Below are 17,256 nucleotides of genomic sequence, written 5' to 3' on the forward strand. Positions count from 1 at the left end.
AGTTGCTGCTAGGCTATGAGTCTACTAGTTTACTAGTTTATTCTGCAGATAGGCTAAAGATTGTGCGAAAGCTGTTCGAAAATGCCAGTGAGGGACTCTCATGAACAATATCGCGAAAACGGCAACTTAAAAAAAAGATAATAGCTCAAAATCGTAGAGCTTTTCTAGATTTTTGGCCTACTTCTTGAGCCTGTTTTTTAAATTTCCGTAATTTAATGGCTTGTTATTGTATTGATCATGTATTTTATTCCCCTCATGTTTAATGGGACATTTTAATATTTGTAGCCTACATACATTTTTTTTTGCCCTTGTGTTTTTGATGGTGCTTTTTTTTGTCTCTTAAACTCTCTGTAACTGTGTTTTGAAAAGTTGAAAATGGCTAAATATATAAAAGTGTATTTTGATCATAACACGATTCAGACCAATAAAGCTTAATGAAGATCAGCTAAAAAAAATCTAGGACTAGGCTATTTTTTAATTTTAGGCCTAGTCGTCATTCATCAAACTAAGGTGTCATACTGTTTTCTGGGTATAATCGTGGGGGGGGGGAAAGGTTCTCAATTTATTATAGGCCTACATTTATACAAACAAAATAAGATGTAGCCTATAGTCCTAGTCTAATGTCGAACTAATGTGTTACTTAGGCAGGAGCGTATCATTTTGGGTTAGGGGCCCTCCTCATCCTTATCTAAACAAAAACATGTAAACTTATTTTCTCCAATTCAGTCCTGGATCGGATACACTCTACCTCCATGTGCGCCCGACATGCTCTTGTGCAATTTAAAGTAGTACATCGTATCCACATATCTAAAACTAAATTAGCTCGTATGTTCCCCGATGTGGACCCGAGCGCACCGGCATCACTCTTTCACATGTACTGGTTGTGTCCCACCTTGACTGAGTTCTGGACATCAGTTTTTCAAACAATTTCTGAAGTAGGCTACTTCAGCATCAAATTAAGCCGAACCCTTTCACTGCAATTTTTGGCATTGCACCAAATTCGGGTTTACCTAAAGTGAAGCTGAGAGTATCACTTGCTCGCAGGGCTATCAAGTGGAAAGATCCTGCTCCTCCTTCCCACTCACATTGGATTCGAGACATTATGGCATGTATGAATTTAGAGAAAATACGTTACACTACCCAGGGATCCGAGAATACATTTGACAGAATTTGGCACCCCTTCCTAAATTATTTTAAAAAACCAACAATAACTATAGAACTTTGTGTTTTTTTTTTCATATTGATTGTTTATTTTTGTTTCTTGTAGGGTATATTTCGTGTTGTTGGGTGTGAGGGTGGGATGTGGGTGGGGTATGTTCGGGAAAAAAAGGGGAAAAAAATTGTACTCATTGTGCTACAATGTCTTTGTTACTAACATTTAATAAAAAAACCTTTGAAAGAACTTATTTTCTCCAAATGACCCTCGTGAATTAGACATTTCGATTCCAGTTGATCCTAGGCCTATGTATTGTAGCCTACATAGTGGTAAGTTTTGAAGGCCTACTTGTCAGAGTGGTGGGTACTTGTGTGTACCGGTAGGTCACGTGAGCGTGTGGCGTTAACGCAGCTGTCTCTTCCTACGCAGCGCGCGCATTGTCTTCTGTCATCTATCTTGGCACAGTACCCTGGTCGGGGCAGGGGAGTATTTTCTGTCATATACTCATCACCGCAATCTCAGTTGGGTGATTGTATCAAACAATGGGGAACAGAGATGACGAATATGATTTCTTGTTCAAAGGTAAGCGGAACAGACTATGCCCATAGACCACACTGTTAGGTGTTACCTAGCGAGGAAAGTAGCTAGTAAGCTACGGTTAGCATGTGTGCTAACGTCAGTGGTCAGGTTAACCATCAGCTGGTGATGGCAGCTAACTGCTGCAGCCAGCCAACCTGGAGCCTTGGTAGCGTGTTTTAATATAATTCATCCTTTCTATTTAGCTTTTAATGTTTACCTTCACTTAAATTGTGTTTCCAAATGTATGTGAGTCCATGTTTGTTTCAAATCGTTAGTTAGCTACTTGGATGCAATAGAAAGTAGGGCGTGTGGGGCAAGTTAGCCCTACAGGCTAGCAGCTGTGGGTAGAGCTAACGGGTGGAGCAATCACATCTGCAATAATGATTGAAACTTCACTGTCGTCGAAGAGAAGTTGCCCCCCGCCCATAACAACATTGTAAAACGAAGCCATCCACACAGGAGCACAAAAAGTGGCTTATTTCCTCCAGACTGTGACAATAGCTCATATAAATTTAATTAAAAAGCAAAAAAGAGTTTCCTTTTGTGGGGGACTTGTAATACAGCGGTGCACTGCAAACCTGTCGCTTGAGTGACCACATGAAAGACATGCAAAGGAAACTTTAGTATGGCTGTGTTTTTTGTTGTTGGAGTGGCTCCAGGTTCATGGTTATTTTTCCAAACACTACTTTGTCTCTAATGGCTAAGGGCATATTTCCATAGCATAATGATTTGACCTGATTGCACCACAGTCACTGGTCACATGGTCCTTTTGCACAGTGGATATCAGTTTCCTGACAACATGTTGCTGCACTTGCCATCTAAATTAAACTGACTGAGACTTGTTAATAAGAATTATTGTGTTTCGTTTGAGGCACTTCACCGTAGCATTAATCGCATGATCGGCCTTAGCTCAGTACTGGTCCGATGTGTATTGATCCTGACCCTTCATTTCAGCTTGCAGAGGTTACTAACAATCAGATAGAGCCATATGAAGGGCCAAGGAATCAACCTTTTTTGTGTCATTTTTTTAGACTGATTCACAAGCTGGTTTTAGTAACATCAAGCACTTCTGTCGACGGGAAAGAGATTGCTCTGCCTGTTATGTGTCAAATCATTGACTGAAATTTGGATCCAAGGATTTGAATGATTAGGAAGTTTACAGACACAGAAAAAGTGTAAGCCTTTCACACTTTTTCTAGACAGTAAAATATCTATCTACTTTATAGTGTAGTAGAATTTATAATGAGAATCTTTCTCAAAATAATAATACGTAAAAGCACGTGACAGACATGGACAAAACAAGCTTCTGGTCCATTTTCTGGGTTACCAAGGTGATGAGTCCAATCCCATCTAATATGATTGGTTGCCTAAAACAGAAGGTGAGAGCCTTTTTGAGATGGTTACAATTTAAAAAGTTTCATTTCCGTTTTTTCCCCCTTCTCATCACAGCGGCAGAAATGCGTTTCTAGTAGTATCTAGTTTTGCAGCTGAACATTGATTGGCTATACTGATGGCTCATAACAATGAAACGACACAGGAAAAGAGGCCTTGAGAAACTGTTGAGTCAGATTTTTTTTCCACAGGCAGGGGCAGCTTTCTGGCAGCTTCTTCCTGCATGAGTCCCGGCAGGGCAAAGTCTGATTTTCCCAGTAACTTAGTCAGCAACTTCACTTTAACTGAATGACCATAACCAGGCAGACTGGAATTCAGTTGTTGTTTTGACATTTAGTATAAGTGTCAGCATGGGCATTTGTAATTCTGCAGTCACAAATGATCCGTTTGGCTAATTGTTGCACATTTATGTCATTGATTGTGCATTGTGCATTTTTGAGTGTAAGTTGAAGTAAACAATGATGTAGTTTGAAGCAAAATGTGGTAAAGCAAAATGTTGTCACATCTGAACTGAAGTTTTGAACATATCTTACAGGAATGCTATGTATGTACTATTACCTGGAGAAGTGTTATCAATTGAAACAAATTCCGCTTGGGTTCTAGTGGTACTAATCGGAGACTCTGGCGTGGGGAAGAGTAACCTGCTCTCCCGTTTCACGAGAAATGAGTTCAACCTGGAGAGCAAGAGCACCATCGGGGTGGAGTTCGCCACCCGCAGCATCCAGGTGGACGGCAAGACCATCAAGGCTCAAATCTGGGACACGGCTGGACAGGAGCGCTACAGAGCCATCACCTCAGCGTGAGTATTTTCTACAAACTATTGTTCCCTAAAGAAGGCATGGGCCGATAACCGCGTTCAAGGTCTACCGCGGTTTGAACAAGTCAAGGATTCAAAACCACTATTATTTTCCCTCATACCGTTCTAAGGTATGAGCGCCCCCTCCCCCCACCGGATGTTGACATACTGTACAAGTTTGGTAGTGTTCAGAATATTCCAGCATCAAAACTTTTACTAAAAGAGAAATGTGCAGAAAGTGAGCATGTCTCTAAAAAAAACTTGTTGAGCTGCTCACTGAAAGGACTGCTATTTCAATTTGGTTCAGAAGAATAATTCACTTATTGTATTGTTTTATGTTATCATACAGATTTATCAATGTTTAGAATATTCTAGATGTGGTTTAGAAATAATAAGATTGTGTTCAGCCGTCGAAGTATCATACTGGCCCATTGTCTACATCGATGCAAATATTGCACTAGAGTAAAGAGTGTGAAGTGATTGTTTTCATCTGGCCCATGCTGTGCCCAGGTATTACCGAGGTGCGGTGGGCGCCCTCTTAGTTTACGACATCGCCAAACACCTGACGTACGAAAACGTTGAGCGCTGGCTGAAGGAGCTGAGGGACCACGCTGACAACAACATCGTCATTGCGCTGGTGGGAAACAAGAGCGACCTGCGCCACCTCAGGGCCGTGCCCACTGATGAGGCTCGGGCCTTTTCAGGTGCGTCACAAAGTGCTGTGCTAGTTAAACCAGCCGAGCCTCTTGTGATCTGTAATATACTTAACTTTATGTATCTTTCTCCTCTTCCCACTTCAGAAAAGAACACACTCTCGTTCATTGAGACATCGGCGCTGGACTCCACAAATGTAGAAGAGGCATTCAAGAGCATTTTAACAGGTAGGAAAAAGCATAATCCAGTGCGGTATACAGTATCTCATGTGATGTGCCCTGAGGCTTATGAAGGTGTCAACTACTATGGTGACATCCACAGCATATTCTGATAAAGGTCCATATTCTGGTTTAGATAATATTCCAAATAAGGGGAACAATAGTAGTGGTAGAAGCATCATGATGTCGGCGCAGTCTTTCCCTGCAATCAATCCTGTCCCATCCAAGGAAAAGGAACACTTCTTATGTCATTATGGTTGTCTTGCATTGTTTTGTCAGCTTAAAATGACAATACCTGTTTGAAGAAGCAATGCTGAATGTTGCCACTGGAATCCTCTTACACCCATTCATGACAGCATCACGGAGCTGGTGGATATTAGAGACCTTGCGCTCCTCCACCTTCCGTTTGAGGATGCCCCAAAGATGCTCAATAGGGTTTAGGTCTGGAGACATGCTTGGCCAGTCCATCACCTTTACCCTCAGCTTCTTTAGCAAGGCAGTGGTCATCTTGGAGGTGTGTTTGGGGTCGTTATCATGTTGCAATACTGCCCTGCGGCCCAGTTTACGGAGGTTGAGTGCACGTGCTCAGCATCATATCCAGAGGTTGGCTTTGGAAAATCGGCGTATGAGTGCTGCCAGCATTGCTGCTGGTCTTGAAGGGGTGGGGGGTCAGCCTGTACATACTCAGACCATACGCCACACACTACATCATACTGGTCTGCATGGCTGTTGTCCCAGAAGGAAGCCTTTTCTAAAGATGATGCAAAAGAAACCCCACAAAAAGTTTGCTGAAGACAAGCAGACTACGGACATGGATCACTACAACCATGTCCTGTGGTCTGATGAGACCAAGATACATTTATTTGGCTCAGATGGTGTTAAGAGTGTGGGGCAGCAACTAGGTGAGGAGTACAAGACAAGTGTTTCTTGCCTAGAGTCAAGCATGGTGGTTGGAGTGTCATGGTCTGGGGCTGCATGAGTGCTGCCAGCACTGGGGATCTACAGTTCATTGAATGCTAACATGTACTGTGACATACTGAAGGAGAGCATGATCTCCTCACTTCATAAACTGGGCCGCAGGGCAGTATTCCAACATGATAACGACCCCAAACACACCTCCAAGACGACCACTGCCTTGCTACAGAAGCTGAGGATAAAGGTGATGGACTGGCCAAACATGTCTCCCGACCCAAACCCTATTGAGCATCTTTGGGGCTTCTTAAAATGGGAGTTGAATGAGCGCAAGGTCTCTAATATCTACCCGCTCCTTGATGTCGTCATGAATGAGTGTAAGAGGATTCCAGTGGCAACCTGTGAAGCTCTGGTGAACTCCATGCCCAATAGGGTTAGGCAGTGCTGGAAAATAAAGGTGGCAACACAAAATATTGACACTTTGGGCCCAATTTGGACATTATCGCTTAGGGGTGTACTCACTTTTGTTGCCAGCTTTTTAGACATTAATGGCTGTGTTATTTTGAGGGGACAGTAAATTTACACTGTTATATAAGCTGTACACTGACTACTTTACATTGTATCAAAGTGTCATTTCTTCAGTGTTTCCCATGAAGATATATAATGAAATATTTGAAGAAATGTGAGGGGTGTACTCACTTTTGTGAGATACTGTAGCTACTAGCTAGTAAAAATGCTGCGAAAACTCCAGTATCAATATTTAGTGTGATAAACTTGTGTACATGTCTCAATAATGCGACCAAGATCGAAATACTCCACTTGCTGCTTATTTGGGCTTGCCACCCTTGCATTATAAAGTTTAAGTTTCACGTTATCTTGTTATTTTACTAGATAAGTCTACTGATTTAAAAAAAAATCTTTCACAATCCAAACAAAGAAGGCTTAGTATTTCACCCTCCTGTATGGAGGGTGAAATACTAAGCTTTATTATATTACAATGAATATAATAAAGGAAGTTGTACTATTTCTATTTAAAAAATATGAGTGATTTCAGAAGTGATGAGATCACTTCACTTCAAGAAATGAAGAGCATCAGTTTTATATTTTTCTTTTCTTGATTTTTCCTCTGCAGAAATCTACCGCATTGTGTCGCAGAAGCAGATAGCAGACAGATCTGCACACGACGAGTCACCGGGCAACAATGTAGTGGACATAAGCGTCCCCCCAACCACCGACGGGATGAAAGGCAACAAACTCCAGTGCTGCCAGAGCCTGTGACGCTCACCTCCATGCCACTCGTCCTCCCCATCACCAGTGCACTTTCTGTTCCTCTGCTCATGGCCAACTCCCCCTGTCACTCTATCCTTTTCCTTTTTTTTTCTTTGTCTGTCATTCTGACTTTTGAACTCACTTGTGCTCTTCTCTTCTGCCATGAAAGAAAAAAACTTCAAGAAGCCTTTATGTCACTTTATCAGTCGAGTTGTTCGTGGAGTCCATGTGAAGTTGAAGGAATAAAGGCAGTGGTTGCTGTCTTAAACCAGGCCTGGCGAAGAACTGAAACTGTCATTGTACAGGGAGGTTGTGAAATACATTTCAGTGGTTACCACTAGATGGTGCTGTGTAAATAAAACAATACAGGCAGTTACTCCAACCTGGTGAAGCAGTATTATGCGTTTGACAGTGTGGTTCCTTCTAACTTACAGCGGATAGGTTATCATGCCAAAAAAATATCCTCGTAATGTATTTATTGAAGAATATTTGGGCTTAAGTTGTCATTGTTTTACTTAAAATTTAAGAACTGTATAAATTTGCAATAAAAGCCTCGACAAAAGAAGTGTCTTCTTCCTGAAAATAAGGTTTACCTGAGGTTTAAGTTTTAAGATTTTAATTTTTTTAAGAATGAGTCTTGTTCTATTAACGTGAGGGGATTTTTTTCTGGGCAACTTTAACTAAAGAAATTAATGTTCTTAAATCTGTAGTAATGATCTTGAGTATGTGGTGTCTACATATTCTGTAGCTGAGCATACCGTATTTAACTTAAATACGGTATGGTCATTTTACCTGGCTAGCCCCTTAAATTGAGTGGCTAGCCAGATAAAATGACCATACCGTATTAAATACGGTATGGTCATTTTACCTGGCTAGCCCCTTAAATTGAGTGGCTAGCCAGATAAAATGACCATTTTGATCACTGATCTACGGAGCCCACGGAAAAACATTGACACATTTTTAGTGGGTTTTGTTTTTCCTTTCGGTTCTATAAAATACATAATATGGAATATTCTGAACTAATGTTGTGTTTTTAACCTAAGCTGCTTATGCGTTCCAAATACAGTGGATTGGATGAGCACATTCTAGGACTCTTCCCTGTTGTGTAGCAAAACTTGACATCAGCAGTTGTTTTCCATCAGGATTAATGGGTGTATAAAGCTGTGGTAAAAACAGACTTACAGTAATGACATCTCATCCTCACCGCACAGAAAAAGTGATTATTAACAACACAGCTATCCAAACAAGAAAACAAATGATCTAAGTTAATGCTCAACCATAATTTATCATCATGGTTTATTTGCTTTGCTGATCGCAAGTACCGTTATTCTGTTGAAGACATATTGACGCCTCCACAGCACATCATAGACATTCTATTATGTAAAAAATGTGAAAACTGGAAAATTGCAACATTAATTAAATTACAAATGATACCCACCCCTGAAAAAAGACATGTATAATTCAAATATTACAAACATCTTATACAACACAAGTTACATTAAAATGTTTATTTGTGTAATAAAGAAAACAACATTTCAAATAGCCTTTCTGGATTTAGCCTTTCCCTATTCAATTATGAATAAAGTATAATAACACTGGAAAAACTCTTTGGGAAAATGAGGATCTGATTCATGTGGCTCTGATAACTGACATGAATAAGAAGGTTGCCATAGAAGGAGCACAGTTGCATACTTTGTAGGCTACTTTATACAGACTTGTTCTATTCTATTAAATAAAGTACCCTATGGTCAACGGCTGCTAAAGTCAGACATGTTCTACCTAGACCTACAAACTCAGTTGTTTATCATAGGCAAGCAGTTTTGAATGACGACACCTCTGCCCTTCAGACTGACTCTAATCAGTGCCCGACAGAGCCCAATACTTGAAGCAAAGCCTTGCTCATGACAAACAGTAAACACATGGATGATCAAATGACTCATAAGCTTGTATGGCACCCCCAGTCCATTGCAGTATTGTGCAGGATATAATCCTTTGTTCTGAGATGAGTTAAAAACACAAACAAACGATTAACTGGGGCATTATTTGGGACAACCCACCAGGAACTGAGGGTAGCAAAGTGTAATGTTGGTGTAAACAGAAGGCCAGGGCGCTAGGAAATAGCTTGTACAGACATATACAGTAACTGGTGTCTATCTCCCACCAAACAGCACTACTGAAATGCACCCTGGTCCTACTGGTGTTTTACAACACCAGTCTGACTTACTGAGTCTTTCCATATTTAATTGGCAAAGCGAGGAAACATGTTTTGATCTTAGTAACTGCAACACACTTCAGTTAAGGTAAAATACTGTTCAATTACTGCCTGATTGTTAGGAGGTAAATATATTATATGAAAATTAGAAATTCGAAAAATCCCAAATATCACAATTGTGCATAGAATCCAGACGTTTGGCCTCTGCACACCATAGGTGGGGCTTTCACAATGGCAAAATGGATGCATGCCATACCTTCATCGGCAACCAGAAGAAAAGTTAACGTAAAGCGCATACAAATGATCAAAATATGATCACTCATTAATAAAAAAAATAAATATATAAATGCCATTCCAGAAAAAGAACCAAAATCCAAAATAATTGTTATAAAATAATCAACTAGTATAACTAGTTTCAGGCCTGCCTCATAGCATTCAGCATTAGTACCTGTGTAGTTGTACAGCCAGTCTTTTTTTTTAATTACACCCCAAAGAATTAACACTTTCAAAAAGTAAGATCTACACAATAATAGTGAACCACAGGCATCACCCCAAACAGGACAACAGTGTTATCTTCTTAAAGGCAATGTGTTAAAGCTCTTCATCTGGGCCACAGGCGGAATAACATTGTTTTTTTTTTTTACTAAATACAGTTGTTTTCAAGAGGCATTCAACCGTATCCCTGTAACACTGAATATACCGGACAGGGCCACATTGTGACCCAGAAATCTTCATCTTAAAAACTGCCCCAAACTAACTGCTTCCTTGAAAGAAAAGACAAAACTGAACTTAAGTCAGATCAAACCATAATGGTGCTTGCATAAGGCACCCACCATATAAGGTCATTGTTGGTTGGTACATTTTATGTTGGACTGGCAGAAAAAATAAACACTAAGAAATGTAATTCATCAGTTCGGAGAAACTGATGTTTGACCAGGACTTGAATGACAAAAGAAGGTTCTGTATCCCTGATTGCTGGTGTGAAAATGGAAACGGTAACCATACATTAATATGTATTATTTAAAGATTTTTTTAATAAAACAGATTTAATTAAGTACTTTAACATGATTTAGTACACTGCATTGGCCACTTGCTAAGTGCTGATGATAGAAGGACCTCTGTGAGGACACTACTTCAGTAGAAATAGTAAACCTGTTTATTCTTAAGTGGTTTAAAAAAAGTGTTTTAACCATTAAAGAGTTTTAACAATACACTGACACACAAGAAAAAAAAATTAAAATAAAATCCTCAAAAGTGATCAACAGTGCTTGCATGAATAGCTGTGCATTTTGGCAGAGGTCCCTCCGATGTCCAAAGTGTTTTATTGCACAAAAATCTGGATTTGCAAATGCTCACCATCCATGAGATGTGCTAAGATTGAAAGTTTCCTCTCAGACAGCATTTTGGCATCTGTATTGTGAAAGGGAAATAAATCCAAGCTTTTTTCTTTAACATGGGATCCCAAAAATAATTGCTTGAAGCGCTCCTCTGTGGGCTATGTTGATGCTGGGAATTCAAGGCCTTTGTAGGTAAGGACAGAGATTTACCTAGCAGTTTCATCACCGCAGCTGTCATTAAATGACATGCTACACTCGGCCGTCATTGTTTAACCATCGATGGGTTGTTAAAAAGTAAGCAGAACAATCATTAGAGCATTTCACAGTCCACTAAACGAGTTAGTTTGGTCATTTCTTAGTCGACAATTCCAATTGTCCAATGTAAGTGTCTCTGCACGTCTCCATGTGCCGTTTCATTCTTCAGTGCCTTTGCATAAAAACTTGGTCATCACCCAGTGTAAAGGACACACAGAGACTCCTTTGTCAAATGTGCTCATTTCTGGACCCACATGGGGACAGAATAAAAAAGACAGAATTAAGTACTGATGGGGCAAAGAAAACTAGTTTTTTCTTCTTCAAAAGGAACAAAAATAGCCCACAAGTGCTTCTTTAAAGGCTTGGCTGGCAGGCTGGACTCGTCAGCAGTCAGCCTCTGCACTTTGAAAGACACCACCATCACCATAATCATCATCATCATCATTATGGCCCCTCTCCGTTAGGTCTCATACTATACTCTCATTGATGGACTTCTTCATCAGTTTGGTGGAGAGCAGGGAATGCTGGGAAGAGTTTGCCTCCTTGGCTTCGGGAATGAGCAGACGCACTTTCTGGTTGGTTCTTCTCCACTCAGAGTACAGCTGGCAGTGGTAGCGGAAAGACACCTGTGCAGACAACCAAGTAAGAGGAGATGGAAATAAGATTATATACACTGACTTTTATTCTGGTTTTTAGGGTGAAGTCTACTTAGCGGGGCCTTAAAATCACATTAGAGGCCACTTGGCACGCAATTTGAAAAGTCAAGTATCATGCAAAATGCACTTTTCCACGGTTTTTCCACATTTATACAGCAGGGCTGCCAAGTTTCACCAAAAGTTTGGAGTGAGATTTTTTGGCCGAGGGACCCAAAACCGTGTCCTCTTTCCTACCCAATCATTTTTGCTAGTTTACATATTGTTCATAATAAATCAGAAATAAAAGACAATTGGAAAATGTGATAAAACATAAAAAATCTTATTAAAATAAACAAATTCATGAATTGCAAAGTCGTAGGACAGGTTTTAATTAAACATTGGGTGTGGACACATTATAAGTGGGGGCCTGGGCCCCCCACCCCCAGAAATTTTAGCATTAAACACTTAATTTCCTGCTTTCTGGTGAATTTTTATGAAACAATGTGTGCCTTTTCTGCATTAATTTTTATGTAAAGTAAAAGAGAACATTCACGGTTTCGCTGACACAAATTTAATTGAATAGCCTACAATGCATGTGTAGTGCTTTCAAATATCTCCTGTAGCCTATTGTTAAAACATTTGGTTAAACTGTAATAAAGGTAATTATTCTATATCATGTCTACTATTGAGGGTTGAGTGGCTGATGGTATTTTACTAGCAGCATTAGGCTTTATTCAAAGAAGAAAAAAAATTAGGGAACAGTTCAACACCAATGCAAACTACTAGGCTAAAATAAAACATCTGGGTTACTTGGTCCCTCCTCTTAGGCTACCTTGATTTGTGTTATGAAAAGTGCTATAAATGTGCAATACATAGGCTACAGTTCATTACACAGAAGAATAAAAGCATTTTTATTGGCGGATGAGCCATTTGTTACTTTGCAAACCTAATTTTCAAACTAAATTACCAAAAACAATATACAAAACGATCCAAAGATCTTCTGAATTTACTTGAGTGAGATTGAAGGGTTAATATGTTTGATGCAAGCGCGCTCATCGGCCGGCGGGGACACAATTCTTATCAGCGGTAACTTGGCACGCTATCAACACACACCTCAGAAGAGAAGGTATAGGTAGGGGGCTCGCCTCCTTTATATGTCCATGCTCGCCTCCCGCTTCGAATGCACAGTGCACATCAAACATAACGTTAACGCGCGTTCAGAAAGAGGAAGTCACGACACTCATGTCTGTTAGCTTTTCAAAATAAGAAATTTTAAATAAAAGTCCCGCAAAACAAATGTTATTTTGGGGATTAATTTCTCCTCGTGAGAAATTTGAGGTGTGGCGTGTGAGAGTGTGAACGGGTTGATTTGCGTGTGTATCACAGCCAAAGAGTGAGACTTGGCAGCTCTGTATACAGGTTGATTTTTTTCATACACCATGAAAACAAATTACAACTTTTTACCTAAAATATGCACAATATGTGAAACAAACTCGAAATGCATGAAAACTTGCATCAGAAGAGTGCTACATTCTAATCTGTGTGTGAGATCATTTTCTTACCAGGGTCCACAGGACATAGATGGTGAAGAGGGCGATGGTGAGGGCTATGAGGCCCACAGACTGCAGCCAGCTCCCCAGGTGGAGGTGGTCCTGAGCGCCCCTCAGGCACAGCCAGCCTGAAATGGCCGCCAAGGGCGTGATAAACAGAAAGCACACCATGTCACAGACCAGAGTCCTCTTCTCATTACGAGGGCCGGGGTCCTGCAGCCACTGTGGGATTAGAGGTCAGATAATAGAGAGATAGAAGAGAGGCAAGGGGAAGGTAGATGAGACAGGAGGAGCAGTCAGTAGAGAACACAGAAGATGCAATAATAACCAGCAAGCAAGCAGAAAGATGAGATGGAAAACAAAAACAAAAAAAGCTACTTTTGCTTGGTGCATCATCAACAAACAGCAGCTCAAACATATATATATATAAATAACAAAAAGAAAAGAAAAAGCAAGCAGAAAAATTGCTGCAGACAAGGCAAAGGGCATTGACCTTTGTTACCTCTGTGAGAGGCCTGGGCCGGCGCTCGACGCTGAACTCTGTGTGACAGAGCTCACAGTAGCTGGTGTTGGAAGAGGACAGCCACTTCTCCAGGCAACTCTTGTGCACTGTGCCCAGAGTGCCATTGCAGTCGCATGGAGACAGCAGAGCCTCACTGTTGCCTCCTTCGTGGCAAATACGGCAGATGGGACCATCACTGAAACACAAAAAGGACTAGTCAATTCTGAACACAGAAACTTTTAAACAAATGCAGTTCTTGTGCTAAAATGCAGAAGGGGCACAAATTGTGTGTTAATACACAGCTTAGGCTCTTTAAACTGGTATGTATACAAAGGGTATGCAAAAGAAGCCCCCCCCCCCCCTCCCCTCCCTTTAGCTAGCAACATGCCCATACACAGAGCTTAGGCTGTGTATCATCATTGGTTTTTTTTTCCAGCCGAAGAAAGTACAGTCATTTAGTGGATGAGATATTCACTGATTCCAGTATCTCTCACTCCCCCTTTAATGGATCTACAGTACTTTTAAGCATTCATTTTGGCCTTGCTAATTTTTTAGTCATGCCGAGATGAGTGTGAGTGAGTAGGTCTTACCTTTGGGTGCTCATGGGTTTGAGCACAGAGGAGAGCAAGCGTCCATCGATGGCAGTCACCTGGGTGACGTATAGCGCCGGGCAACCGTCGCCGCCGCCCACTTCCTCCACGCTCTTCCACAGGCCGCTGCTGCTTGTACAGTCACACAGAGAGCCAGGCAGGTGGCAACAGCCTCCCGTGGTCATGGTAACAGCAGCCAGACACCGTGCGGCTGAGTGTATATAGCCTAGTTGGAGGTGTAAATGGTTTTGGAGGTGAAGGACGACTTGGAGAGCGAGGTAAAAGCACAGACACTGCTGTCCACAGGTTGGGAATGGTTAAATTCTACGGAGACAGAAAGAGAGAGAGACATACAGAGAGTTAACAGTTTTTTTTCCATAGATAGTATACAGGTTTTTTCCTATAAACAACACCAGTGCTGGAAAGTAAGAGAGTGCTGCTGTACTTAAGTAGAGTTTTTCAGGTACTTGAACTTCCACTTCATGCCTGCACTATCTTTCACAAGGCTACTTCACAGTTAGGTCGAGCGGATTTTTACAGTCCAACCTTACAAAACAAAATAGAACCGAGTTAAGACATACAGCACATTGACAAACATATACAGTATATATTATAAAATTGTGAATGAGCCTAGATGTGTAATTTCAGTCATCACAATATTGTGACAAGAGTAAACCTCAATATCTTGCTTGTCCTTCAAGGATGCATTAAGGTTAAGTGTAACAATATCCTGTTCGAGATAGGTGAAATTACATACAATACGAGAGCATGAGAAAGTCCCTTGTCAACAGCAAAATATTATGTATAATTATGATTTTGTTAATACAGTCTAGCAGTAGGTACACATAGCTTTATGTAATGGCATTGCTCATCTCAAAGTGTGCTTCATGTAGGCCTACTATTAATTTCCTGACTTGTCAGAATGGTGGTGATAAAGGGTTATCTGTTAAATACAATTCATATTTTAGTAATTCGTGAGAAAGCGTTGAGTTTGGAGGTGGGCCAATTTGCTAAAAACAGCCACTAATCCATTATGAAAGCGAATGGGATGGACAGACTCAGCGGAAGGGATGTGCAGCGAGCTGATTAACAGCTGTGCTCCCTCAGATAACCCCACAGTAAAAGATAAAAGGCAGACAGCTGAACTACTGTCAGCGCTACATACTGTATATATGCCTTGCTGTTTGGAAATTGTACTGTATAAGTGTAGAATAATTCACAAATTTATGACAAATAGATATTTTTCAGTGAACTGTTTTCAGTTTGACAAGACAAGAAATAAAGTGACAGTTATAACATGACACTAGACATTCTAATAAATAACATAATCTATATCAATAAAATTGACAGGAACTACTCAGCTTTATCACGATTACAATGATGGTAGAGATATTAAAACACAAAAACATTGTATATGACACATGACAGTGGCCACATACTAAGCTGAAAAAAAAATATATAAAAAATATATTAGGCACAGCTAAATACTGGGTTATAGATGTAGCTGTGTAGCCTACACATCAACCATAGCATTAGGCCCAAACATATATATAATCCCATGTAATCAACACTGTTGTTGTGTTGTTTTTAAACAGGAGGCTTAACATGGCAGATGGTGCAGGGAATTATTGTGTTCATTTATGGGATTTAGTGTATTTATTCCATATTAATATTGAATACAAGAATTTACACTTTTCAGTCTTTTTGAAACCTTGCCCGATTAAAAAAAAGCTTTGTAATAACAGGTGAAGGACTAAATGACATCAACTGATCCGATTATTTCCACAAAAACAGATGTGCTATTACTGCTGCTGTGCTCTTGAAAGAAATAAGGGTTGGTCTTTCTTGACACTGTGTCAGAGGAGAATTGTTTGAACTATTTAAATACTCCTGCACCTGACCTTTGGCATTTGATTATTCTAATAGCTCTGCTTCCCATTATAGTCCAATCACATGCTTCCCCCCCCCCCCCCACCCCCCCCCCCCCCCTTCAACTTATACCTGGCTGAATATTGGTTATGCAGATGTAGACAATGATCTTAAATCCCCCATGTTAAATGGTTTCATCTCGTCCTTATATTAAATTTGCAACTGTTTGACAGAAATCCCAAATACAATTTTCTTAGTACAAATATTCACACTTGGATTGTTAACTCAAAAAATAAACAGCCAGCTAATGAAACAAGCTTTGTGAGACAGGTTCCCATAAAAATAAAATAAATTAATAATTGATTGCAAATGTTTAGTGAAGCCTGAACTTGAACTCTTTGAAACAGGTCACTTTAGATTAAATTATACTCCAATCAAATTAATAATAGTGTTTCTGCTTGGTGTAGTTATTTGTGCACACAAATACGGAATTAATGAGAACACAATCCCTAACCCAGATGAAAAAAAGGTAGCCCATGAAACTAAAAACAATCAAATCTATGAAGTTCTTGTTTTCTGACACGAGGATTTAAACAGACTGATGCATTTTCAGAGTTTATGGGTCGCAAAATTCGTAAACCCAACTATAGGCTACACGTGAATTTGAATGCAACTGGTGACATTTATTGTTTTTAAATAGTGATGGGCCGATACATTATTCAAATGATGCATAGCTGACAAACTGAGTCGTTGACTGTAACATGTACACAGCTTTGTATCACTGCATGTTACAGCTGTGATGCAGACTATTGTCTGGAACAGTGATGTAAAAAAAAAAAGAAAAAAAAAAGGAAAAAAACACCGCTCACTTGATGGTAGGCTATTAATTAGATGTGTATAGACATGTTGCATTGACTGTACAATGCTAGAGCACCAAGTGTCCAAATGCTTTCCAACGCCATTTTAAAATATCCATTCCCATTTGCATTTCCATTGTGCTGCTGCATATCAAACATATGGTCAGTCTGAGCCCCTTCCAGCTGTGATGTTTGCTAGCTGTCAGTGAGCTGCTAACCCTCCGCTTTGCCCTAAAAATTATACCTAAAAATAAATTAAAAAAGCTCTACTCACCCCATGTCTTCTTCGCCGCACAGATGCTTCATTGCCGCCCTGATAAGACCGTGTTTCCTTCTCGTTTAGTCGAAGCTGTGGTTGTGTGTAATCCAGCTAAAGATGTGCTGCTGAGCGCTGTGCTTAGCTTAGCAGCCCACAACTGATACTACACTGAGCAGGCCGGGCTCTTCCGCTCCCTCTCTCTCCGGGGCTTTAA

The 17,256-nt window shown here is 40.3% G+C and overlaps 2 protein-coding genes across 3 annotated transcripts; one reads left to right on the plus strand and one right to left on the minus strand.

The window, feature by feature from the left end:
• The first annotated feature begins 1,604 nt into the window (after window positions 1-1,604).
• LOC307253888 (ras-related protein Rab-11B-like) lies at window positions 1,605-7,525 on the plus strand. The gene is made up of 5 exons (XM_080032111.1): window positions 1,605-1,738; window positions 3,731-3,926; window positions 4,434-4,627; window positions 4,724-4,804; window positions 6,840-7,525. Exons 1-5 carry the CDS (start codon window positions 1,699-1,701, stop codon window positions 6,983-6,985), a joined length of 657 nt encoding a protein of 218 aa, XP_079888237.1. The 5' UTR covers window positions 1,605-1,698; the 3' UTR covers window positions 6,986-7,525.
• A 950-nt stretch (window positions 7,526-8,475) lies between these two features.
• Window positions 8,476-17,231, minus strand: marchf2 (membrane-associated ring finger (C3HC4) 2). Of its 2 annotated transcripts, none has more exons than XM_080033294.1 (5): window positions 17,058-17,231; window positions 14,058-14,381; window positions 13,468-13,663; window positions 12,978-13,187; window positions 8,476-11,406 (listed from the first exon to the last, which is right to left on the minus strand). In XM_080033294.1, exons 2-5 carry the CDS (start codon window positions 14,240-14,242, stop codon window positions 11,248-11,250), a joined length of 750 nt encoding a protein of 249 aa, XP_079889420.1. In that variant the 5' UTR covers window positions 14,243-14,381; window positions 17,058-17,231; the 3' UTR covers window positions 8,476-11,247. The 2 variants fall into 2 exon arrangements, with proteins under 2 accessions (XP_079889420.1, XP_079889419.1); XM_080033293.1 differs by having other exon boundaries at window positions 13,459-13,663.
• Between the last annotated feature and the right edge of the window lie 25 nt (window positions 17,232-17,256).

The sequence above is a fragment of the Ammodytes marinus genome, assembly GCF_949987685.1.
Source record: "Ammodytes marinus genome assembly, chromosome: 8".
Lineage (NCBI taxonomy): Eukaryota > Metazoa > Chordata > Actinopteri > Uranoscopiformes > Ammodytidae > Ammodytes > Ammodytes marinus.

Coding starts and splice junctions, on each gene's coding strand:
- LOC307253888 (XM_080032111.1), top strand. CDS start 1,699: ATGGGGAACAGAGATGACGAATATGATTTCTTGTTCAAAG. Junction 3,927..4,433: donor TACAGAGCCATCACCTCAGC/GTGAGTATTTTC, acceptor TGCTGTGCCCAG/GTATTACCGAGGTGCGGTGG. Junction 4,805..6,839: donor ATTCAAGAGCATTTTAACAG/GTAGGAAAAAGC, acceptor TTTCCTCTGCAG/AAATCTACCGCATTGTGTCG.
- marchf2 (XM_080033293.1), bottom strand. CDS start 14,242: ATGACCACGGGAGGCTGTTGCCACCTGCCTGGCTCTCTGTGTGACTGT. Junction 13,188..13,458: donor CTCTCACAGAGGTAACAAAG/GTCAATGCCCTT, acceptor CTAATCCCACAG/TGGCTGCAGGACCCCGGCCC. Junction 11,407..12,977: donor TCTATGTCCTGTGGACCCTG/GTAAGAAAATGA, acceptor TTGTCTGCACAG/GTGTCTTTCCGCTACCACTG.